Source organism: Pangasianodon hypophthalmus, chromosome 9 (genome assembly GCF_027358585.1).
Source record: "Pangasianodon hypophthalmus isolate fPanHyp1 chromosome 9, fPanHyp1.pri, whole genome shotgun sequence".
Classification (NCBI taxonomy): Eukaryota; Metazoa; Chordata; class Actinopteri; order Siluriformes; family Pangasiidae; genus Pangasianodon; species Pangasianodon hypophthalmus.
This window is the reverse complement of record NC_069718.1, coordinates 11,565,733-11,592,861: the sequence shown is the minus strand read 5'-3', so window position 1 is coordinate 11,592,861 and position 27,129 is coordinate 11,565,733. Positions and strand designations below refer to the sequence as shown.

General features: G+C 39.9%; 1 protein-coding gene across 12 annotated transcripts in view; it reads right to left on the bottom strand.

Annotated features, from left to right (window-relative positions):
* The window catches only part of LOC113529863 (protocadherin alpha-C2), a 102,967-nt gene that overhangs the window by 13,326 nt on the left and 62,512 nt on the right, over positions 1-27,129 (bottom strand). For 8 of the 12 annotated variants that reach the window (XM_053236880.1, XM_053236878.1, XM_053236871.1 and 5 more), the window contains exon 2: positions 1,332-1,390. In XM_053236880.1, coding sequence (XP_053092855.1) covers positions 1,332-1,390 — 59 coding nt within the window. The other 4 variants (XM_053236873.1, XM_053236875.1, XM_053236870.1 and 1 more) reach the window with 4 other exon arrangements.

Here is a 27,129-nt window from a genome sequence, read left to right as displayed (position 1 = left end):
TAAGATGGACTTATCCATTATTAATGAGAAGGAACTGATTTAAAAACATGATCCTTGTCTGCTTAACGCTTTCCATTCTTCCTCACTATTTTTGACTCATCTCCCTTTCCTTTTTAAATTCTGTTTTGTCTGCCATTCCCTTGAATGGCACCTTTAGGATTTTTGAAATTTAATCTTTTTATAAAAATATCTTTCTATTGTAATTTTGTAAGGACACAGACAAATCCTTTCACACTGACCAAATGCTAACAGAACAAATCCTCCTAAAACCGACTAAACACTCTAAAAGTGAGCTAGAGGATGAATATGGAAAATATATAATTAACCTAGAATGGAGTGTAGAAATAAGAATGATATATTAAAGGTTGTGTTCTGTCTATGAAATATGGACAGTAATGATCAAGCTGATTTAATCGATTACACTGATTTACTTCTCTGACTTATCTTCCAATTAACCCCGATGTAATTATGTTGGAGTCAGTGTTCTTCATATACTAGACCAGTCATCATCATAATAAAACAGCAAGAGACATGCATGATCTTACATACTTGCAAACACAATAGCCCCTGTTCAGTGCTAGCAGCTGTGTGAGTGCTATCCAGTTTTTGTCTCCAGTCTCCTTTATTGTCACAGCAATAGCAACAGTACTGCTGGCTTCTATCAGTTCCCCCTGACCATTTTTTTTTTTGTGATAAAGAAAAAAAACAGACGTGCAGCATAGACTGGGTTTTCTAGCTGTACTTTGCTCATCATAGTACTGTTCACTTCTGAGTGAACATGCAAACCCAGTACGCTTTGTGCCCATTAAGATAAATGCAGCTTATCATAACAACTGTATGCTTATTACAATGACCTTCATTCAGCTTGAGCGATCCACATTATCCACATTTCACAGTGACTTGTGGATAATCTGATAGACTGCTTTTTCATTGGTACACTAGAATGGACTATTTTGGTGAACTGCCTTTCATCATTTATTTACCCACCTTTTCATCTTTATTCAGTAGAGTGAAGATTATATAGGTGGGTTTGCCTAAGGCTCTACAGATTAAAACATTTTCAAGCCACTGCGCATGTGACATCACATTTATTAATTGGTAAGATCATAAATGGGACTGTCATGGTCTGTTTTAAAAATGAATGATCCCCACATTCTTTTTTTTTAATATTTAAAGGTTGACAAGGGCAATTTTTGTATAGAAACATGTGGAGATGGGGTGTTGGTTTGAGGGGTTATAGCTAGTGCTATTGAGATCCAAACGTATCTAAAGGTGTCTAAAGGTTTGGTAACATGCTGTGTGCAAAATAAAGAATGTTGTAATTGTCCTACCTTTGCATTCCTGCTCTGAGAGAAGCTGAATATCTCCAGTCTGCACTGGGAGCCTTGGGCTGCAGCAAGTATATAGGGAAAGAGAAGGAGAACAGAGAAAATCCAGAGGGAAGAAGAAGAAGAAGAAGAGTTAGAGTTAGCGTCAAAGGCAAAATTAAACAAAAGAGGTTATAAATTATATTTGTGATATCTTCATTCTTCATTCTTCATTCTTTTTCTGCAGAGGATAGGGTTAGTGTGTACACACACACACACACACACACACAAAATCATGTCATGTCAAGAGGTCATAGACTCTTGGAAGGAAAACATATGGTAAGATCCAATCCATTTCGTAAAGCTTGGGTTTGCATAGAATGAAAAAACACATCAACAATAAAACAACATGTGATCTGTTTTGAAACACCAGTCATAGAATATCAGTCATATCAGCATTAAAGATGTCTCTGCACAAGAAAAAAAAATTACAAATCCATGAAGAGATAGATAACTAAATGTTGATACTCATGATAAGAGCAGCTACGAGTTACAGAAGGTAAGAATCTGGAAGTGAGGATTGAATCTGTGCTTCCACACTAGTCCAAACTTTCTGTCTCTAACACACATAAACAGAGAAATCCAATCCATGTCGTAACAGGAAGGGCCTGTTTATACACTTTAACATTATTTGCACGTTTATCATAACAATGTGTGGACAGAACTCATCGTATTTATGAGCCTGTCACATCAACACAGCCCAGATTCTCTGTATATGTGATGTTGGTGTCTGTCATTGTGTTTCATGAAGCAAACAAATTTTGCAATAATGGCCATTATTAAACCATTTCTCTTTCAAAACCAACACATTGTAAAACAATGCCAGAAGCAACAGTTTAATATGTTTTCATATTCATATCATTTAAGTCTGTCCAAAGTGCACCCTTAGCAAAAGGATGTTGATATAACACTCATCCACAGTGTACACACTGTCTCCCAAAAGCCTTTATATCACTTAATAGGAAATTTGCTATTAGTGCCCAGATTTATCATCTCTGTATTCTATCTCATCTCCTACTGCCAATTTTTACCTAAGTAGAGAAGAGCAAATATGTATATCTTAGTATGATTGGTGTGAGGAGAGAGGAAAAAAACAGGAACTCATTTTCAATCTGATCTTTCTTGCCCTCACTCCCTTGTTCTCTTTCTCTCCCCTGCTAATGCTTTCTCTCTGCCAAGTGGACACACCTCGCCTAGATACAGCACTCATACCCCTGCACCAACCAATCACATCACTTCCCCCCTGCTATTTCCAAAGCAAAAGACCCAATAGCTGGCAGCAACATGGAACCACGCATCATCAGCACCAAATTACACAGAGAGAACAAACATGACTGGCATTTAATGAGAGAGACAGGCATCAACCAACAATTACTTCTTCCTACCAACTACCACTTTCTTGTTATGGCCTTGTATACAGGCAGATACCAAATCAATTAATATAACAGACACAACAGGACAGTTAAAATTATATGCACCTTTCAATTACTGACTGTGTTACTGTTACTATGTTACTGTGAATTGACACACTACCTTTATACCACAACATCTTGCTCATAGGGAGAAACTGCATAATTGTGTGAGGGAGTAAGAAGGACCAAATCACTAACAGTAACCATGAACTTTGATGCAGCATTGTGTAGACATAAATATTGATGATCCTGTGTATGGCAAAAGAAAATGCCACAACGTATTTTATGACAATGATACCAGTTTATGTTAATCATCAACAATCATTCAACCCATTTGTAATCTCATCATAAGACTACAACCCATATTAAAGGACTAATCATTCAATTCAATCACACATTTTCTTTAAGGAGTTGGACTAGAACAGTGACTGGAACAGTGCTACATGAAGTGTTAAGAGTGAGAACAGAGAATCTGGGGTGTTGCTTGCATTTCTCACCTCTAAATATAACACACCCAGCTGTACTGCTACTGAAGACTGCACTGCAGTACAAACAGAGAGAGCAAGTGAGAACGAGAGCGAGTAAGGGAGGGAGGAAATGAAAGCAAGCACAAGCATGAGAAGGTTGAGAGTGCTCTTTCTTGAATACAGAGTACAAAAGATTTTTAATGGATGGTGAAAACCTTGGAAAAATACTCGAACATGCTAGCTCAATCAGAGAAATGCACAAATAGTTTCAGAACATTCAACAACTGCAACAACGTTCACACACCCATGTATGTTATATGTAATATACATTATATGTTATCATTTCTTTAGAAAATTGAATACTTCAATTAATTTAGCTGTAATTACAGCCCACGTGGCATGAGAGACAATGACAATATCATCAAGCAAATACCGCACAGACCACTGACAGAGAAAACAATGCCTCTGAGACAAATGTGGGTGTGGCACACACCTGTATGGCGGTGGCATCTGGCATACTAAGCCTGCGCACAAACTGCCCGCTCTGACTGGTGAAGAATCGCTCAGCCCCTGAGCCCCAGGTTCCACTCACAGGTCGTCCCATGTTATAAAACATGAATGTGTCACTTCCCGAAGTGGCTGTTAGGCAGGTCTTGTAGCAGTAGGTTTTGGTCAGAGATCCATTTCCACGAACCTCAATGTAGTGTGGCTCTACTTTAAGGTCCCTTCGTAGAGCCACAGCTTGTTGCTGCTGGTTTCCTCCTCCACCTCCACCACCTCCACCTGATGCTCCACCACTGCCACCACCACTCCCTCCACCATTTCCTCCACCCTCTTTGGGTGCGTTCTTCTTGGATCCACCACAGCAGGGTGAGCAGGAGCATGCATCAGGCTGGCTGCAGTAGGCATGGCAACGCACAATGGCGAGGACAAAAACGGTGACCAAGAAGACAAAGGTGGTGGCAGTGAGGGCAACAATGAGGTATAGTGTAACACTGGAAAAAATAAGAGTTCCATGTGGTCTAATGATGCGTTTAGGGTCAGAGGCCACTTTTGGAGGGAGCTCCATGATAGCCACATTAATGGTTGCAGAGGCAGAGCGTGGTGGCTCTCCATGATCTTTCACATGCACGGTGAGGCTGAAGACTGTGGAGTTGTCCTCAACAACACGACGTGTTGTTCGGATCTCACCTGTGTGTTCATGCACCTTGAACAGGTCAAGTTCAGGGGGGTGTTCGAGTGTGTACAATAGCCAAGCATTCTGCCCTGCATCCCCATCCCATGCCAACACACGAGTCACCAGCACACCTGCCTCTGCATTACGGAGGATAGTTTCAGCCATGTGAGAAACATTTGCTGCTGGGTGGACAAACCATGGTGTGTGGTCATTGGAGTCCATGACATAAACATAAACTGTTGCCACTCGGCTCAGAGGTGGCACACCATTGTCCTGAGCTTTGACCTGGAAATGAAACTCCCTCAGCTTCTCAAAGTCAAAAGAGCGCAAGGCATAGACCTCACCTGTGGCAGGTTTGACAGACACGTATGACCCCACAGAGATCCCATGGTTGTTGTCATTAAGGACGGTGTATGTGATGCGTGCGTTCTCATTTGCATCAGGATCTGTGGCCTTTACCACACACAAAGGTGCACTTGGAGCATTGTTCTCAGTGACATACACAGTGTATGATGTCTGCTCAAAACGAGGCGGGTTGTCATTAACGTCTGCCACATCTACTCGAACAGTCATTGAAGAGGAGAGTGGTGGGGTTCCACCATCAACTGCTGTTATTGTGACATTGTATGATGATATTGTCTCTCTATCCAGGAAGGCAGCTGTGACTATGGTGTAGTGGTTCCGAAATGATTTTATTTTAAACGGGAGGTCAGGAGGAATAATGTCTAGGGTGACATGTTTGTTTTGTCCAGAGTCACGATCATTCACACTAATCAGGGCCACTCCAGTGTCTGCTCGTGCATCCTCCCTCACTGGACTGGATAGAGTAGAGAGTACAATCTCAGGTGGGTTATCATTTACATCCAGCACCTCCACAACTACTTTGCAGTGCACTGCTACTGCCCCATGCCCCCTATCCATAGCCTGAATGTACATTTCATAACTGTTCGTCTCCTCATAGTCCACATTACTCCTGACGCGAATCTCTCCAGTGTCTGAATCCATGCTGAACATCTGCCGAACCCTTTCAGGTGTGTATGAACTAAAGGAATAAAAAACTTCTCCATTTGTGCCTTCATCCCGGTCTGTAGCATTCAGTTTAATTACCAGAGCGCCAAGGGGCGAATTCTCCCGCAATTTTACTTTGTACACAGAGCTGTCGAATTTTGGCACGTTGTCATTTGTGTCCAAAACGCGCACGTTGATTTTCGCCGTGCCCGAGCGCGGGGGAGAGCCTCCGTCAGTAGCAGTGAGAAGTAGCTGATGAGATGGCACCATCTCCCTGTCAAACGGTTTTTTCAGAATGAGCTCTATGTGCTTTCCACTGGCAGGTGGTTTGTTTGATTCCAGCGCCAGGTGCTCGTTCGGCGATAGGCGATAATGGCGAACGGAATTTGAGGCGTCGTCAGCGTCCTGTGCGCCTTCGATAGGAAACTTTGCGCCAGGCTGAGCCGCCTCCGAGATCTCCAACTGATACTCGTCTCTGGGGAAAAGGGGCGCATTGTCATTTGCATCCAAAATTTCGACCTCCACGTTGTGCGTCTCGGATGGGTTTTCTAAGACCACTTCGAGGCTAAGAAGGCAGCTGCCGCTGAACTCACAGAGAGTCTCGCGGTCGATCCTATCACTGACGGAAAGCTTACCGGTTTTGTGGTTAATGTTGAAGTAGCGCCGTGCGTTATCCGAGTTTATCCTGATCCGGCGAGCCGCAAGCTTTCCAAGGTCCAATCCCAAATCTCGAACGAGATCTCCGACGACAGCCCCGGACTCCAGCTCCTCGGGAATGCTATAGCGAATTTGTGCATTTGTAAGGCCACTCAGTACAAAAACGACAACGAAATAAAAACAAAGAAGTACGCTATCATTTATGCTTCTGCATCGCCCTGCAACAGCCATCTCAAGCTGGCACAGCATCTGCAGACGGATTAAAGACTGTTTTCCGCCTTTCGAGCTTGGCGTGTGCTTGCTTCTGCCACGGCATCAAAAATCAGGGAGAGCCGTCGGTTCTACCTCGACTATGTGCAGGACGACCAGAATCTCCTCTCCGCTTCCACGTTAAACGGACATTTTCCTGCTTCCTCCATGGTCCCTTCTTTGTCCTCACCCTATATATTTTTTCCCCAATATTCAGCGAGGCTGGTTATTGTTTCTTCTCGGTTGGCCGCAGCCTCTCCCCTCTCTTTCTTTCTCTCTCCTCCCTTGCGCTCGCTGCACTCTACAGGCGGGGGAGGGGGAGCTGCACCCTCTCCATCACACACACACACACACACACACACACACTGAGCGACAAATCGCTTGAAGACAAAGTGCGCCCTATATATTTTCTTTCGCAAAATAAAGAAGAAAAGAATTTATTTGTATCGACATTTGTTAAAATGTTTACATTTTATATTGCCTTCATAAATACCTGTCGCAAACATCGATGGATTCAATCACACGGAGAGTGCCGCCGCCCTTTTTCCATTGTGTGTCCTCTGTGCATGTAGCTGAGACGCTTGGCTGTATCTCGCCTACACTGCTTTTATTTTCATTTTTTTTTCTAATAGATCAATCTCCTTAACACAATATTTCTGATCAAATATGCTAAAGTATAAGACAAATTGTAAATATTTAGAACTTCAACCACAATAGTGAGATCTTTCTTACAATATGACACATTTTGCCATCTCTTTTGTGCCCCCTTTTTTATGAGCCAACCACCAGCACAAAATCTCTGATTGCTTTTACACTATTGTCCCTGGCTCACGGACTGACAGCTCCAATAACCAAACATTATGATCACAGCATCTTTGAAAGCATGCTCTAATCCATTCCATCTCCTCCCATATTCCAGCAGTAAATAGGGATTGTGTCCTCATTCACCTGCAGCCCTGGTTAAAAGTGCACATTCTGCTGCAAACCAGGTCACCAGCAAGATGCCCTCCATTTGCCTTCCTTGCCATGACTGTCAAAACAGACTACTAAGAGTCACCCAGCCATCCTGCAACTGCTCAGATAATTTGGTGGGGAATCTTGATGGGGCATATATATATATTACACAGTTCTGACACATGGCAACTTCAAAACGTTCTTATCTGTTTCCTTAGTATTTAGTATTTCATTGATTCAAGTATCTTCAGGAACCATTTTAGCCTGGTTGGGGTTTTATCTGGAAAATAGGGTAAAAATCAAGGACACATGCTGGTTGGGACACCAGGTATTTACTATATTGTTAGAAATATTGAAAAGTGTAATAAAACTAAGAAACAGGTTACTGTTATTACTGAAGTGTTGAGTTGATTACCAGATCAAATACCAATGACAGTAAACATTGTTACCAAATAGAAAATGCAAGCATAGTTTATTCCATTATGTTAGAGATTTTTCTTTGATTTACTGAAGAGTATAAAGTACATTTAGAGATTTGCTCATTATATGCTACAGTTGTACACCTATCCGAATATCCAAACAGCCAAGCATACTGCATTTGGTCCTGGCACAGTGCCTTGGTATGTTATAGGGCCAGGCAGTAAAATATGTACTCTGGCTATTAATGCACCAGTGAAAGTTTATTAGACTGTGATTATAAGTGACAGTATGAATCTCCCTCCTTCTATCTATCTATTTATCTATCTATCTATCTATCTATCTATCTGTCTGTCTGTCTGTCTGTCTGTCTGTTTGTCCAGTTGGTTGGTTGGTCCTCAGGTAGGATATCCAATTTAGGTCACTTTTTTCAGTCCTTTTCTCTGTCAGGCCTCAGAGCATCAGTGTGCCCATGACAATGCCAACTCAGTTTGCTGCAGTGATTCAGACAGAAAATCATATTGTTTACCTATCCTGCACAGTAAGGGGGTGGAAGAGAGAACAAAAGTTCACCCTGGAGCTGCACTTCAGTGCTGTAGCCCAGGTGAGGAGTGGGCTGTTCAGTTAGTCAGTACAGACTAACATGAAGCATACTAGCATTGTCAAAACAGTGCAGGATTATGAGTATATCAGATGTTATTTCTATAAGGAGAATAATAATAATGGTATGCCTGCTATTTGGACTGAACAGTAGATCAATTACTGATTTGTATTTTAGTAAACCAGGACAGCGAAGCAAAAGAAGAAACAGGATCCATTCAAAGCCACACTGCATCTGACATTTAGCAGATTCTCCCAGCAGGATGTGTCATTTGTTTACACCTATTTGAGATGGAAAATGAAAAAGACACTCTTGTAATCTCATCAATTACACACATCATAGGATATCTGAGTACCTAGCTTTTTAGTGTTGTTTCTGTACCTATCACAACACAAATACACAAACATGGACACGCATGCACACACACACACACTCCCACATACACTCACATAAAAAATGTACTGTTGTACTGAGGATTTTCTATTGAAGATAAGCATATCTTTCTTTCTATACCTATTAGAATCAGCCTCATCTGTTTTCACAGCTAGTTGTTTTTACTCATGAATTTTCAGATTAATTTATCTCTGTTAGTCTCCACTTAGACAGGCACCTGCCAGCCATGTAGACATATGGGCTTCTCATGCTTCTGTGGCAGCGTGCATGCCTAAGTAGTTCTTTCTGTCTTAGAAATAAACAATAAAATATACTCACACTTTGCCATTTTTTTTTAAAAACACTATTTTCAAAAATTCAAGTTCAGTTACAAAAGATGACCTTGGTACACACATCCACCTGGCCTGGGCCAGACAGACACTGCAGTGTGGCCCAGTAAGAAGTGGCATCAGGTATTCTTAGGGGATCCACAGGATTCAGGGAGTTGTGTTTCCCATTATTCCATGAAGAAAATCCCAGAGTGTGGAGGAAATGAGAAGACTGATATATCCAGCTAACGGATGCCTAAAGTGGAATAGATTTAATGATGTGGGCTGGGACACACCACATACTCAGGACTTAGGTACTTTGCACTGAAGCAAGCTAAACAGAGAGTGATTAGAGATAGGAGGGTGCAGCAAATCTTCATTCCCCATCTGTGGCAAAATTATCTGACCTTATAGCTGTACAATGTGAGGCCAAATGCTTAATATTATCAAAAATTCCCATAGGAATGCTAATAAGCAGATTCAGCATTGGCCTGTCACCTTGCTTGACCTTAATTCCATGCACTTGTGAGAAGTCCTGGATCATAACAGCATGAGATGCCTGGGTGAAATGGGTGAAAACATGTGCCAGAGGATAGATAGATAGATAGATAGATAGTTCAGTATCAAGGTTTAAGTGCAACAACTTGGTATGAATAACTGACTCTCATCATTTATAATAAATACCTTTGAAATATTAACACACCTCATTACTGCACCTTAGTTCTCTTTAAAAAGTCATTCATTAGGGTGAAGGTCTGTAAGTTAGCCCTCACTGTCTGTCCACTAGACTGTAATTGACTGAACAGTACTTCCCTTTATCATATTACTGCTGGCTATGAGAGATGACCTCACCGCATTCTTCATTCATATCCAGGGACTGAGGGTGATGACATCACCACAAATCTACTACAAAAATCAGAGTAAGGATTGTTAAATGATGCCAAACAAAGACAGAAAACTGAACTATATACTTGTATTCATTCATAAATTCATACCTAATCAGTTTATACTAGACAGGTGGACCCTTCCTACCATCCTCTATCCCTCACTCTCTCCCACTCTTTCTCTGAATTTAATGTACTCCCTGTCCTGCACTCTTTTGCTCTGTCCTTTCTCCTGTAGTACCAAACAGTACCCACAGAGGGCTGAGTATAACCATCTTGCTCTGAGATGTTTTTCTGCTCAGCACAGTTGTAAAGAGGGTCAGTCCATCACAATGGTCCAATAATTGTAATGTTTGCTTGATCATTTTTAATTTTTCTTTTTTTTTTTTGAGTGATTATCTCTATATATTGGCATTGCAAAACCATCAGGTCTTTTTTTAATTTCACTTAATTTAACTATGATGGCCATATTTGTGCCAATACACAGAGGTAATCACTCAAAAAAAAAGGAAAATTAAAAATGGTCAAGCAGCGTATATTGGAACACTTGAGATCAAATGGCCCAAAAGTGATTATTTGAGTTAATATTGACTTCCTGTCAGCTCAGACCAGTCTGGTCTTTCTCCTCTGATCTTTCTCATCAACAAGATGTTTCATCCTGCAGACCCTCTGCACACAGGATGTTTTTTTTGTTTTTCACACAATTATGTGTAAACTGAGAGTGTTGTGTATGAAAATCCCAGGAGATCAGCAGTTTCTGAAATACTCAAACCAGCCCATCTGGCACCAACAACCAAATCACAGAGATCACAGTTTTCCCCATTCTGATGTGTGATGTGAACATTAAATGAAGCTCATGACCTGTATCTGCATGATATTATGCATTGTGCTGCTGTCATATGATTGGATGATTGGATAACTGAATAAATGGGCATGCGCACAGGTGTTCCTATTAAAGTGGACAATGGGTGCCTGTGTGTGTGTGTGTGTGTGTGTGTAGTAAAAGAGTAGTATACATAGTTTTCAGAGAAACAGGAATTTTGCATTTTGGACAAAAGTACTTCATCAGCTGTGCAAGCAAAGTGTGTGTGAGATTGTAGGTGGTGAATGAGTTCATATTAGATAGATGACTGTAAGCCATATAAACACATGAGACATACCAGTTCTCATGAGGACCTGTTCTCTGGACCTCAGTAGCACTTTTCACAGCTGATAAAGGACTGATAGGAAGACGGTTATAGTCAGCCCTCTGTGGGTACAGCGTGGTACTACAGCAAAAAGTAAAGCAAAGGAGAGTGCACATGACAGGAAGCACATTACATCCTGGATGATAGCCAGGCAGAGAGAGGGGTAAGAAGCGTCCAGGTGTAAGAAACACTCACTGTACATGCTATATATGCCAGCCACTACTGCCCAGTTGCCTTCTCATTTCAGATTTTCACCCTGCCTATATGGTTAGTAGAAAAGGTGAAATTTCTTTTTTCACATTTATCAGCCTAGAGAGACCAAGCTAATTAGCGAAAAAAATATATACCCTTAACTTTAAATCCTTGCTAAACTTTGACATCCATTTATGTCTCTTACTATCCCAGTGTCTGGTATGACCTCTGAGACTTAAACAAGAACAGGGTGTTTTTAAGATTAAAAGACACTCCCATGCCTTTACAAAAGTGCCAAAAAAAAAGTCATTACAATTATGCTGCATAAGAATAAACAGAGTAAAGAGAATAGAATAGACCTCTGAACAAATTGTATAATCTATACATTTTTCAGATTTAAAAAGAAAGACTATGTCATCTCTTGGATTCTGTATCAGCATGGCTGGGAGGAAACCCATGGGGACACAGGCAGTTCATGCAAATTCCACAGAGACAGTATCTGCAGTTTAGGATCAAACTCTGAACCCACGAGCTAAAAGACACCAACACTACCTGTTGTACTTCTGTGATAATCTGAAGAAAAGACTGCTGTGACAGTGGATTTTCATTTCAAGCAAGCAGGAGGACACCTGGTTTCACCCGAAAGATCAGTTGATCAATAGATGTGGCTCCTATTTGACTGAAATAAAAACTTTTAGCCACGTTAGCGATAAGAATACAATCCTGTCCTATAGAGTCCAAACTCCATCCATTCACACAACTTCAGGAATCACTTCAAGGTGGATCCGGAGCCTATGCCAGTAAAACAGGGCACGCATCAGGAACACACCCTGGATGGGACACGAGTCAACTGCAGGGCATCACACGTGAACGCACACTCACACACACCTAGCGGCAATTTAAAGTGGCCAATCTACCTACTGGCATGTTTTTGGAAGGTAAATGGAAACCAGAGTACCTGGAGAAAACTAACACAGACATGGAAAGAAAATGTAAAACTCCACACTGACATTAACAGGAGCTCAAGAGGTGTGAGACACCAACAATACCTCTGTCCAAACATTATAAATTAAGATTTTTTTCTTAACATAAAAGTTAGATGCCAACTTTTTCTAAAAGAAACATTCCAACACACAAAAAAATGTGAATCATAAGTGAAGATACTATATGATACACTCACATAAGATACTATATGTTGTCATCTAATATTTCTCATTACAAGATTATTATCTAAAAATATAAGCTCAAAAAAAATATTTTGACATATTTAATAATTTTAATCTTACAGCCATCTTATTCTATTATCTTCCAACTGAATAAGACAATTTTTAAAGCTTGAAATGAGTAAACATATCTATAGGGCACCCTAAATGTCAGGAACCAATTAGAGTAAAACATATACTGTACTTAAATTTGTATGTATTATTTCCAACATATGATATCAATTTTCGCCCTTATGCTCTACGCATTTTCTCAGCCGTTGTATCAGGTTTTTGAGGATTTTGCTCAGATTGACATATTTGCTCAGCATATTCCCATTAGTTCTTGCCTTTTCAGACACCCTGTACAAGTAGTCTTAATAATCTTATATTTGTTTAAAAGCAATGTTATAAAGAGAAATAATTAAATTAATAAATTAATAGTTGAAATTGCCCATATTCAGGATGTTTTTAACCTGCTAAGATACCATTGTTTTTGCAGTGAAAGCTTGCCTTTATGAAATTCCTAGGACTTATGAATAGCACATTAATTGAAATACTGTAAGATAATAAAATAAGGAGTATACAAATATAAATGTGGAGTAAATGAATGTATTTACTGAATAATTCATATTTGTTACAGAATAATATGCTTTAAGATTAATAAGGAAATAATAAAACAAGAGTTTAAATGCTTAAATGCTTGTCTAGTGATAGTAAAAGTCCTTACAGTGACACTGCACAATAATAAACAGGGTAAAGACAGCAGAACAGATCTGTGAAGCACACAAAGGGGTAGAAGAAAAAAAACACAGGACTGAATCAGCATAGGCTGACCTTTAAATCCTGGACTCTAAATGAGGTGTCTAGGGACACACAAAGTTATCAGGAAGATCAGGGATTCTTCACCCCTGTTACATGGGCATTGCAAGATCCCTCCAATGTTCTAAATGCCTGTATTTCTGTGTCAAAGCAGTAGCTTCTAGCAACAGCCAGTCCCTCTCTCTTCCTCACTCTTTTAATCTCCCTTCTGCTCTCTTTTACCCAGTAAGAATATATTGTGTCATTTTAATCAGAATCTAAATTACCACAAGTACCTGTTCTTTCAGATTCCAAAAATGCATTATTTCTGTGACTTTATTTCACTGTCTGCCTCACAGTCACATTTGAATTTAATCATATCCCCTTTCTCTGTTCTCTGCAGTAATCTTCCTCTCTCTGCACAAGCAGACTCATCCCTGAATATCTTCTGTTTGTTCTTGTCTTCTCTGATTTTCCTCACAACCACTTAGTGTCTATATTTCATTTTCATTATTCTGTCTCCTTGCCCATCCCTCTCTCTCTCTCTGTCTCTCTCTCTCTCCCCCATCTCCCTCCCCCCTCTCTCTCTGAATGGGCGTGGGCAAAATGCGGCACTAGCTTGCTGGAAAGAAACAGAGCCATGTTGCCATGACAACCTCAAGGTGACAGAATGGGAAGTGATATATCACAACACTGTGTTTCTGAGAGTCCTGAGGAAATTCAGGGGGTCAACTTGTGTGAAGAATGTGCTAGTTTCCTTTCCAGTCAATGATTTGGTCACTAGTAGTTCTTGTTACTACTCTTTTTTTGTGTTTGTCTATGGAACAGACCACTCCACTGCAGGTTAGATGTAGCCTCACATTACCTTAGGCATGCTTACTTACTCTGCATGATGTATTTATGAAATCAATAATTTAACACTCCCAATGCAGCACAGACAAGCTGGGAAGAAACTAGAAGAGGACTTTAACAAACACAGACAGCTAACATGTACAGTTCTACACAACAATGTGTAACTTTGTGCCTATTTAACTGTATGTAGTAATATAATAAAAGACGTAGACAATACATGGATTATAATACATTATATGTGCCCTCTAATGGTTTAAAATAGAAGGCAGTGTTTAGGTGTGGTTGAAAATGATGATGTCAGAGCTGTGAGCTCAGCTTGCTTGCCGAGAACCCCTGCTGTTGCAGAGCTGTAAGGAAAATTACCGGCCCTTCCCCCAACCTCTCCTTCCCTCTCTCTCTCTCTCTCTACCTTACTCCATCTCTCACCCCATCTCATTCTCTTATTTCTGCATGTCCATCTCTATTCTGCCTCTTTCAACATTTTTGTTTTATCTCTCTTCTATCTTCTTTTCTACCACCCTTTTTCCTTCGCCCACACATACACACCACAAATAAAGCAACGTGTTAACTGACACTACAAAAATAATTTGCAATACAAGATGAACATGGCTATTGGACTACAAGGAGCAGTATATATAATTATTGTGTACAATTAAACATAATACAAACAGATTTACTGCCACAATATAAATCTTATCAGCTCTGTGGAAGCCTAAAACTCTCCAACTGTGCCTTTCACAAAGAATTTACTGATACACACAGTGACCTATGAAAACATATGTATGACTTTAGTTGTGCAACAGTGATGTGAGCTATATAAATAAACCCTGGAGAGCGCACAATGCAACAGAGGGCAATAGACTAAGAATGTCATATTCACTGCCCAAATGCTTAAAAAATATTAAAATATTACCTTTAATATTTCATTATCTAAATCAACTACATTAAAAACACAAAGGCACACTCTGCAATGACAAAATGTTTTATATGTTTTATATGTTTCTCTAACCATTATTTTGGCACATTGTTCTAGTGTTATAATGCATGTAACAAAGCCTCAAGAAACTGTGTGTCTGTGTGTGTGTGTGTGTGTGTGTGTGTGAGAGAGAGAGAGAGAGAGAGAGAGAGAGTGTAGCCTCAATCTCCTTGAGTGCCACAGCAAAAATAAATATGACTTAAAAATATTTTTCTATTTTTCAGTGCAAACAACAATCTGTTGAAATGCTTACAGTAGGAAATGATATTATACTTTAATCAAGGGTGAGAATGGCTAATGAAGAGAGAAAGTGCAGGGGGGATGGGGGCTAACAGAGAGCTAGAGAGACAGAGATAAAAGGAAAAGACACTGAGAAGACAGGGAGAGAAAAGAACAAAAAAACAATGCCGGAAAATGGAACAGCAAAATTTTACCAGGAAAAAAGAAGCAAAATGTAAGAAAATAGGCAAAATTTTACACACAGTGGGACAGACCTGGCATAATTAGAAAAATCACCAAGCAACTAGAACAAAAAAAATCTCAATTCGGACACCATGGATTCTGTTGTTATATCATTGTATAATGTTTCTACAAAACATCTAACAGATTTATGCAGAAAAAAATATACTTGACACACAGGTTGCTTGCATCAAGTAAGAAGAACTTTCAGAGCAAGAGAACTGGATAGCAAAGGAGACTACATTTTTCGGAACCATGGACAGCAACTAACAGTGACACGCTGTATTAGCCAAGGAAAATAAAACTGAGAAAAGGGGCATTTGTATGTGAAGTATTTGGTGATTGTAAATAAACACACAACTAAGAATATAAATTTAGAAAAAAAAAGTAAAATCTAGTAACTCTAAGAGGTTTTTAGAGTGTTTCTCTCTCAGCAGGGTTCTGTGAACGAGCCTGATTGAAAGAACATAGAACTATTCAAAAATCCTTAAATAACCCTTTTGGACAAGCATCTTACCTTTTCATTATTAGGAAGTGTTTGTGTTCGGTTAAATGTGTCGCCTTCATTTAAACTGATCAGTTCAGCATCTGCAGGAGGAAATTGTGCAGGGAAAACCACTACATCACTTTTCAGTGTATCAGAACTAAAACACACATCATACTGCTGAGTGGATTTGGAGTAAGACCAGCTTCCATCAGGATGTGTGGTGATCACTGGGGCGCTGTATCTGCTGAAACTGCTGTCTGTCCTGCAGCATTTTACAGCTATTAAACTGATCAGACTCAGTAAAAATATCACTGAAACTGACACAATGGCGATCAGCAAATACATGTTTAAATCTGAGAAACTGTCCTCCTTTATCGGTGCATGTTTGAACTGAGTCTTTATGTCACCTGTGCTCTCAACAACCACAACATCAATAGACACAGTGGCTGACAGTGAGGGCTCTCCGTTATCAGAAACCAAAATGACCAGCGGGTGAGTTTTCAGGTCATTGTCACTCATTCTCCTCTTAGTCCTGATCTCTCCGCTGCTGGTTCCGATCCGGAAGAGGTTGTTTCCTTTAGGTTCAGAGATGTGATAAGAAAGCAGGGCATTATATCCAGAATCTGAGTCTACAGCTCTGATCTTGGCCACAAAGTAGCCTGCTTCAGCAGAATAGGGAATGTTCTCAGTGTGAACAGATCCATGATCAGAATAGGGAGCGAGAATCCCGGGACTGTTGTCATTCTCATCCAGGATAAAAACATTCACAGTCACGTTACTGCTCAGTGGAGGAACACCAGAGTCTGTGGCCTGAGCTTTAAACTGAAATGTTTTCATTTCCTCATAGTTAAATGACTGCAATGTGTGTATCTCTCCATTATTAGCATTTATAGCGACATGGGATAAACTTTGGAAGTCTAATAATTCATAAGTTATTTTAGAATTCTCATTTAAATCTGGATCAGTAGCTGAGAGAGTGTGAATAATCTGCCCTTTTGGGCCATTTTCTTTTACATAAACATTGACTACGTGTTCTGAAAATCGTGGCGCATTGTCATTTACATCTGACACCTGAATTGTAAAAACTCGAGTACTAGAAAGAGATGGGATTCCGTCGTCTATCGCTATAATAATAACATTATACTGAGCTTCACGTTCTCTGTCTAAAGGCCCGTCCACCACAACAGAATAATAGTTCTTATAAGAAGACTGCAGTTTAAACGGAACTTCGCCGATTAATTTTCCCTGCGCATTACCATTCTTCCCGGAGTCTTTATCAGATATTGTTATTAAAGCAACGGCGGTACCTTTTTTAGCATTTTCCATGACAACGTTCATCTGGGATGTCAACGAGATTTCAGGAGCATTATCGTTTACATCCACAACCTCAATTAATACTTTACAATGCGCGGATCGAGGAGTCAGTCCCTTGTCCTTAGCCTGTGCGTGGATTTCATACGCATTTTGTGTCTCAAAGTCGACCGTGCCCTGTACAGTAATCTCCCCCGAAAGGGAGTCAATGCTGAAAATGCCACTGCTTTTCTCCTCGCTATCCTGGTTAACCAAAGAATAGACTATTTCACCATTTACTCCCTCGTCTGCATCTGTCGCGTTCAGATTAATCACAACTGTTCCAATAGGAGCATTTTCGACAACACGCATCTTGTAAAGAGATTTATTAAATACCGGGGCGTTGTCGTTGACATCTTGCACATTTACCACTATCTGCAATGTACCCGTCTTGGAAGGTTTTCCTCCATCTACAGCGGTCAGTATGAGATGGATTACAGGCTGTTTCTCTCGATCTAAAGCTTTCTGTAATACTAATTCAGCAGATACACTCTGCTCTCCACTAGTCTGTACATCCAGAGAAAAATGCTCACTTTGGCTCAGCTTGTAGCTCTTTACCGAGTTACTACCCACATCAGGGTCTGAAGCCCTGGGCAGCTGAAATCTGTCGCCAACAAAAGCAAGCTCTGATATGTTGAAATGCTTTGACTTAACTCGAAACAAAGGCGCATTGTCATTTACGTCCAATATGTTCACCTCGATGCGAAACAAATTCAGTGGATTATTAACAACAGCTTCCAAATGCAGGGAACAGTGTGGGGATGCAGGGCAAAGCGCCTCTCTGTCCAGTCTCTCGTTGACGAACAATGCCCCTGTTTTCAAATTAACCTCAAAATACTTCTTCCCAGACTTGGAAACGATGTGAAACATGCGTGATTCCAATTCTTGAATGTTTAGGCCTAGATCCTTTGCTATATTTCCAACAAACGTCCCCGTATTCACCTCCTCGGATACCGAATAAGCAATCTGAGCAACAACAAGGTCCGCGATTGTTATTAAAATCACAACAATAAGAATGAAGGAGTGTTCCGTCCGGTTATCCATTATGCATAATATTGTGCGATCCAGCGACCAAAAACAAATGATTAAAATGTTACTTAAACATAATCCTTTAGCATTGCCCATGTGAAAATCTTCTCGTAAGATCCATTTTCATCAGGACTGAGGAACAAAGCGCATGAGCAGCGCATCACTTAAAGATGAGGAGGCGCCAAAACTGACAGCACGACAATTCTATAGCGACACCAAGAGGTGTTTGTGGTCAAAATGTTTTAGTGATACTGTAAAAGAACATATAAAATATCCCAACATAGTACACCTTTCTCAAGTTTAACTGAATGCACTCTGACCAATAAGGCTAATCATCCGAATGAATATTTTGAATGTCTTTTTACACTGAAAAAGGAAACATTGGATCAATGTAAAAAAAAAAGATTTTTAGTTTTTCTCAAGGAAAAATATACAATATATGAAAACTGTCTAAAAAAAAACAACAACACATAATTGCCTGCAAGAAGCTGGCGTATTTCATGAGCAACAAAGTAGATTTTATAAGCAAACGAGGTAAAAAAATATTAATAATAATTATTATTGTTGATGTTTGTTAATAATTGTTGTTGTTGTTCTTGTGTTATTTGCCATTGTTACTTTAATTAAATATCCATTAAATAAACTCATACAAAGACAAACCCATATGATTAGATTACGCACAAGGAGTCTAGATAGCTTTCCTAAATAGAGGTAAAATAAAGCCATGTAACATGAGACAAAGATTCATTGCAGACGCTATTCAGCAATGTTCAGCTCTCACAGTAGACTAGAACTTAGAAATTATGAGACCTTAGATCCACAGGATCTTACCTTTTCTTTATTTGGAAGTGTTTGTGTTCTGTTAAAAGTATCCCCTTCATTTATGCTTATCAGTTCAGCATCTGCAGGCGGAAATGGTGCAGGGAAAACCACTACGTCACTTTTCAGTGTGTCCGAGCTAAAACACACATCATACTGCTGTGTAGCTTTGGAGTAAGACCAGCTTCCATCAGGATGTGTGGTGATCACTGGGGCGCTGTATCTGCTGAAACTGCTGTCTGTCCTGCAGCATTTTACAGCTATTAAACTGATCAGACTCAGTAAAAATATCACTGAAACTGACACAATGGCGATCAGCAAATACATGTTTAAATCTGAGAAACTGTCCTCCTTTATCGGTGCATGTTTGAACTGAGTCTTTATGTCACCTGTGCTCTCAACAACCACAACATCAATAGACACAGTGGCTGACAGTGAGGGCTCTCCGTTATCAGAAACCAAAATGACCAGCGGGTGAGTTTTCAGGTCATTGTCACTCATTCTCCTCTTAGTCCTGATCTCTCCACTGCTGGTTCCGATCCGGAAGAGGTTGTTTCCTTTAGGTTCAGAGATGTGATAAGAAAGCAGGGCATTATATCCAGAATCTGAGTCTACAGCTCTGATCTTGGCCACAAAGTAGCCTGCTTCAGCAGAATAGGGAATGTTCTCAGTGTGAACAGATCCATGATCAGAATAGGGAGCGAGAATCCCGGGACTGTTGTCATTCTCATCCAGGATAAAAACATTCACAGTCACGTTACTGCTCAGTGGAGGAACACCAGAGTCTGTGGCCTGAACTTTAAACTGAAATGTTTTCATTTCCTCATAGTTAAATGACTGCAGACTGTAAATATCTCCACTGTCAGAGTTTATGTTTACCATAGACGATACAGGAACATTTCTAGAACCTTCCAGCAATGAATATGATATTCTAGCATTGTCTGCAACATCACTATCAGAAGCAGATACTGTATAAATAACAGCCCCAACCTGACTGTTCTCTTTTAGATACACATTAACAATGGGCTCTTTAAAGCATGGCGCATTATCATTCACATCAGAGACGTGTACAGTAATGACAGCGGTGCTGGAGAGAGGTGGAGTCCCTTCATCACTCGCTGTGATAGTGATGTTATACTGAGACGCACTTTCTCTGTCCAGAGGTCCATTTACAACTAACGTATAATAATTCTTATATGACTTCTGAATCTTAAATGGGACGGATCCAAGAATTCGGAGTGTTACCTGACCGTTTTTACCAGCATCGTTATCGATAACAGTTATCATTCCCACCATTGTGTCAACCGGCGTATCCTCCTTAATAATGTCAACCAATGAGGTCACAGATATTTCCGGAACGTTATCGTTAATATCAATGATTTCTACTAGAATCTTGCACATTGCTGCTCTTGGATTATTACCTTTGTCCTTTGCCTGCACCCGAAGTTCAAGCGCATTTTTCTTTTCATAATCTACCTCACCCGTCACTACAATTTCTCCGGTTTCCGGATTTATTGAGAATGCATTAAGATTTTTATCGCTGTCATGATTAACAAACGTATATGTAATTTCTCCGTTAAGGCCTTCATCCAAATCACTGGCATGCACAGTAATTACGGGAGTACCTGGTGAGGCATTCTCGTTAACTCGAGCTTTATACAGTGATCTACTGAAAACCGGAACATTATCATTAACATCCACCACATTTATAATAACAGGAATCGTTCCAGATCTGTGAGGTTTTCCTCCATCCACAGCAGTGAGTGTGAGGTGGATCGCAGGTTGTTTCTCTCTGTCTAAAGCTTTCTGCAGTACTAATTCAGCTGATACACTCTCCTCTCCGCTATGCACATCCAGAGAAAAGTGTTCATTTTGGCTCAGCTTGTAGCTCTTTACCGAATTACTTCCCACGTCTGCGTCATATGCGCTCGGTAATGCAAATCTCTCCCCTGGAAAAGCGAACTCTGAAATATTTAACATCCATTCTGTCTGCCGAAATACTGGTGAATTGTCGTTAATATCTAAAATATTCACCTCAAACCTATAAATATTCAGCGGTGACTTAGCGACAGCTTCTAGCGCTATAGAACAGTGTATGTTGCGTTCACAAAGCTCTTCTCTATTAAGTATTTCTTTAACACTTAGAACGCCGGTCTTCCGATTAAGATCAAAATACCTGCTATAAGCTTCAGTAACAATATGGAATCCTCGGCTCTCAAGGTCCTGAACGTTTAGATTTAATTCCTTTGCCAAATTTCCGACTGGTGTGCCCGGGGTTGCTTCTTCCGATATCTGATACACAATCTGCCCATTCACAAATCTCCAGAAATTAAGCAGTAGTGAATAACATATCCAAGACTGAAATCTTTGACCCGCCGATGCAGCCATTTTACGGCAATACAATAGCTCTGTCAAGAAAAATATACAAATCCATTCCCGTAGTTGCGAAAATGCGTCTTGTCCACGTTTAAACAGCAGCTAAGCACAATGGCGTATTCTAAACAAAGCCGTCTGGCCAGCAGAGAGATTGCCCTGCCTCGAGAAAGGCGGAGCATAGTAAAGACACGCAGTAACGAAGAGTGGAAGGCTAGGGACATCATGTGGACAACTACAGCCCTTAAAGTTATGCTTAAGTTTTATATATAATTTAAAAAAAATAATTAATTAATTTAAACTGCAGCTTGCAAATGACAGATTCCTAACTTTCCAAACCGTTGTTCAGTCTTTTCCTAAATTTATATTTCCTAATTCTTTGTATGCTTCAAAAAAAGTCCATGCATTACATCCCTCTCCTCTTTTTCTATAGACATCAAAAGTCTACAGAGTCCTATGTAATAAAGCTGGATTGAGAAATGTAAGACATTTTCTTGATGCACTACTGGTAAATAATCAACCCACTGATATACTCTCAACATTAACAGAATTCGTCTTAACACCAAACTCCTTCAGCTTTAGTTCTGGGTTTTACTATCTCACCAGAGGTACCAGTATGGGCACTAAATATGGAAACCTCTTCACTAGATTTGTTGAAAAGAATTCTTTGAACAGTTCACTAGACCTGTGAGTACTGTTACTTGGGTATTTTTTTATTTTTGTGCATAACTATCTGTCACTCAAAAAGCTCCAGCTGTTTACTTCTTACATCCCACACATTTCACCTAGCCATGTAGTATATATTGAGTATTGGACACCCTGGCTTGAGAATAAACTTTTTGGACATATCAGTGATGCCAAACCATTCTTCTTTGAAAACCACCATTCATTACAAAACTACAGACTCTCATTCCTTCCTCCAGGTACTGATACTTAAATACAGGGGCAGTACAAATGAAGACTTCTCCCAGAAAATCAGTGATTATTTTTAAAACAGTTGATTTACTAAGAAAGTCACAGATGACCTGACCTGGCCTGTTGTACTATTACTACTACTGAGAGAACAAGTGCACTGGCCTATAAACCATCAACTGCTAAAATAGAGAGAGTTCTTTTGTTGCTCACTTATAATTCCATTAATATAACAGTGGCTCAAATTATACTAAACATTGTACTTCTGGATGATCCTGAGACTCCTACTCCTACAGCAAAGACAAGTGGAGGAGAGAAATAAATTCTCAGCCTAATAATAAATATGGTACTGCTGCATGTAACAATTCTACATGTTGCGGATGTTCCACAATTCATTCTACAATTCTACAGGCAAATCAAAAGCCTTAAATCAGTTCTTGTCACTCAACAGTCCTCATCACTGCAGGAGCTATTTATTTTCTTTCCTGCAAGAGATGCAATGTGATGTATATTGGGAAAACCAAGAGAAAACCAGCTGCCTATATTATTGAGCACTTTTGTATTATCATAAAGGATTTCTCCTTTCCAGTGGCAAGACACTTCCACAGCAGTGGAAATAACAGTAATGACACCTCATTCTGGATTGCTAATTGCTGCTATGGGAGCAATTAAGTGAGGAAGCTTAAGGAGAAAAGAGCTCATCTACACTCTCCAAACTTTGGAAACTCATTTAATGAATATTCTATTTTGACAACAATCATTATATCATTATTAATTTTTACACTAATGTATCATCAAGCATTTAGAAAATCAACTGCTTTCACCTCCTACAGGCTCAAAGGACTTTGCTTGCACAGCTAATGAAGGACTTTTTCCCCAACACTTTGTTATTCTTTTCACTAAATGTATACAAATCTCTACATGCCAAAGACAGTGGCTATAAAATGTGCAAGTGGAGTGAAGCATTTCTCTGCTTGCCTTCAGTGAGTGTTTCTATGATATTTTCAGTGAAAGTTTTCCTCTTAATGAAACCCTCACCTGGTTGGCTGAATGCAATGCAGTGGTCACACTCATTTCCATAAAGTTAAGGTCTGATGAAATATATGAGGTGCATATTTGGGCAAAACAATACGACTATAATTCAGTCTTACCTTTCCATTAGAAGGAAGTGTCTGTGTTTTGTTAAAAGTATCCCCTTCATTTATGCTGATCAGCTCTGCATCTGTTGGTGGAAATGGTGCAGGGAAAACCACTACGTCACTCTTTAGTGTGTCCGAGCTAAAACACACATCATACTGCTGTGTAGCTTTGGAGTAAGACCAGCTTCCATCAGGATGTGTGGTGATCACTGGGGCGCTGTATCTGCTGAAACTGCTGTCTGTCCTGCAGCATTTTACAGCTATTAAACTGATCAGACTCAGTAAAAATATCACTGAAACTGACACAATGGCGATCAGCAAATACATGTTTAAATCTGAGAAACTGTCCTCCTTTATCGGTGCATGTTTGAACTGAGTCTTTATGTCACCTGTGCTCTCAACAACCACAACATCAATAGACACAGTGGCTGACAGTGAGGGCTCTCCGTTATCAGAAACCAAAATGACCAGCGGGTGAGTTTTCAGGTCATTGTCACTCATTCTCCTCTTAGTCTTGATCTCTCCACTGCTGGTTCCGATCCGGAAGAGGTTGTTTCCTTTAGGTTCAGAGATGTGATAAGAAAGCAGGGCATTATATCCAGAATCTGAGTCTACAGCTCTGATCTTGGCCACAAAGTATCCTGCTTCAGCAGAATAGGGAATGTTCTCAGTGTGAACAGATCCATGATCAGAATAGGGAGCGAGAATCCCGGGACTGTTGTCATTCTCATCCAGGATAAAAACATTCACAGTCACGTTACTGCTCAGTGGAGGAACACCAGAGTCTGTGGCCTGAACTTTAAACTGAAATGTTTTCATTTCCTCATAGTTAAATGACTGCAGACTGTAAATATCTCCACTGTCAGAGTTTATGTTTATCATAGATGACAGAGGAATACTTTTTGAGCTGTCCAGTAGTGAATAAGAAATCCTGGCATTATCACCAACATCAGGATCAAAAGCAGATACTGTATAAATAACAGCTCCAACCTGACTGTTCTCTTTCACATACACATTAATGACGGATTCTGCAAAACGTGGCGCGTTGTCATTTACATCAGAAATGTGTACAGTAATGACAGCGGTGCTGGAGAGAGGTGGAGTCCCTTCATCAGTAGCTGTAATAGTGATATTATAGTGGGATGTGGTCTCTCTGTCTAAAGGACCATCTACAACTAATATGTAATAATTCTTATACGAATTCTGTACCCTAAATGGAACAGATCCGGTGATTTTCAAGTTTATGTGACCGTTTTTACCACTATCATTATCTATCACTGTTATCATGCCGACAGTTGTATCAAGCTGAGCATCCTCTTTTACCGTGCTCACTAAAGAAGTAACAGATATTTCCGGTATATTGTCATTAACATCAATAACTTCAACTAATACTTTGCAGTGTGCAGCTCTTGGTTTCTGTCCTTTGTCTTTAGCTTGGACCCGAATTTCAACAGCGCTTTTTCTTTCATAGTCAAGCTCACCTTTTATTGTGATTTCTCCCGTTTCCGGATTTATAGAAAATACACTGATATCTTGGTCGTTGCCTTGTTTATAAAACTCATAAACGATCTCACCATTAAGACCCTCATCCAAATCACTTGCGTGTACTGTAACTACGACTGAACCCGCAGGTGCATTCTCATGTACCCGAGCTTTATACAGAGGCTTACTAAAAACCGGAATGTTATCATTAACATCTTCAACATTCACAATAATTTTCAACGACCCGGATCGAGGAGGTTTTCCTCCGTCTAGAGCAGTTAAAGTTAGCTGGATCACAGGCTGCTTTTCTCGGTCTAATGACTTTTGTAGCACTAATTCAGCAGACACACTCTGTTCTCCGCTGCTCTGCACATCCAGGGAGAAGTGATCATTTTGATTTAGCTTGTAGCTTTTTACCGAGTTACTGCCTATGTCTGCGTCAAACGCATTTGGTAACGGGAATCGCTCTCCTGGAAACGCTGACTCGGCAATATTTAACTCCATCACTGGCGATGGAAATGTTGGGAAATTGTCGTTAATATCTAATACATTCACCTCAAACCGGTAAATGTTCAAAGGCGAATGGACAATAATTTCCAAGGCTAAGGAACATTTCGTTCTCTGTTCACATAGAGTTTCTCTGTCTATTCTATCCTTAACTTGAAGAACACCCGTCTTCATATTCAAATCGAAATACCTTTTATTGTCTGCCGAAACGAGCTGTAGTCCACGTCGTTCAAAGTCCTGTATATTAATATTTAAATCCTTTGATACATTTCCGATTACGGTACCAGCTTTCGCCTCCTCTGACAAGGAATACACGATTTGCCCCTCCGCGATGCTCCAGCAGTAGAGAAGCAGTGAATACCACAACCATATCACAAATCTGTCTGCCACTGATGAGGCCATTTTACATCAATACCGAGGACTGACGAAAATAAATCCATATAGCTGAAAGAAAGCATCCAACTGAACGATCCTTAAACTGCATCTGTGTACAATGGCGTATCCAGAACAAAGCGCTCTGTCAGACAGAACACACCCCCATTTACGTAAAAAGGAGACGCATCGCAAGGCCACGAAGTAATTATTCAGAGTGGAAAGATAGCGACATCGTGTGGAGAAGTACAAACCATACAAATAAAAACGTGAAAATAACTGGACTGAATCGCAAAGTTCAATAAGTAAATACCTAAGTAGCATAAGAAAGAAAGAAAGAAAGAAAGAAAGAATATGTAATCTATAACAAATCCATATACATGCACATGTTGAACTGCCTCTACATCACAAACAGTAAGTGATACAGAATAGCTTTTAAAACTAGAACTGGGAAAAGTGCAAATTTTATCATTATACATACTGGAGGAAAAAAAGGCGTAAAATTTGTGAACCTTCAGCACCATGAACAGAGACACGTAATAAATCTTGTCTAACACAAATCCCAAATACCTGAGCGCGTTTAAAACGCTCAGCAACACTAAAGTACTCACAACAAATTGATATTAATGAATAGCAAGCAAGCAAACAAAATTTGTAATACGGAAGAAAGCTAAGATATGTCTAATGAGCGTACTGACAGAGATTTAGTTAAACAGATTCGTGAAACTTTAAATTAAAAGAGATGGATTGTTATATTTTGTGGAGCGGCATAAACATTGAACACCTGGCGATGCAAGAAATTAAAAATGAAATAGGCTACCATAAACTCCTGCCTTTGTGTGTTGGGTCACTGTATAGTAAATGTAATGAATGTAATTAAATTACTTAACACAAAGAACCTATGCCATAACATAAGCTTATTGCAAACTGTACAAAGGAAACACGCATAAACTTCTAATCAACAATAATAAAAAGACTTTATTTTTCTACATTCTCCTAATTCTTACCTTTTCTTTGCTAGGGAGACTCTGTGTTCCACTAAAAGTGTCGCCAACATTTATACTGACCAGTTCTGCATCTGCAGGTGGAAATGGTGCAG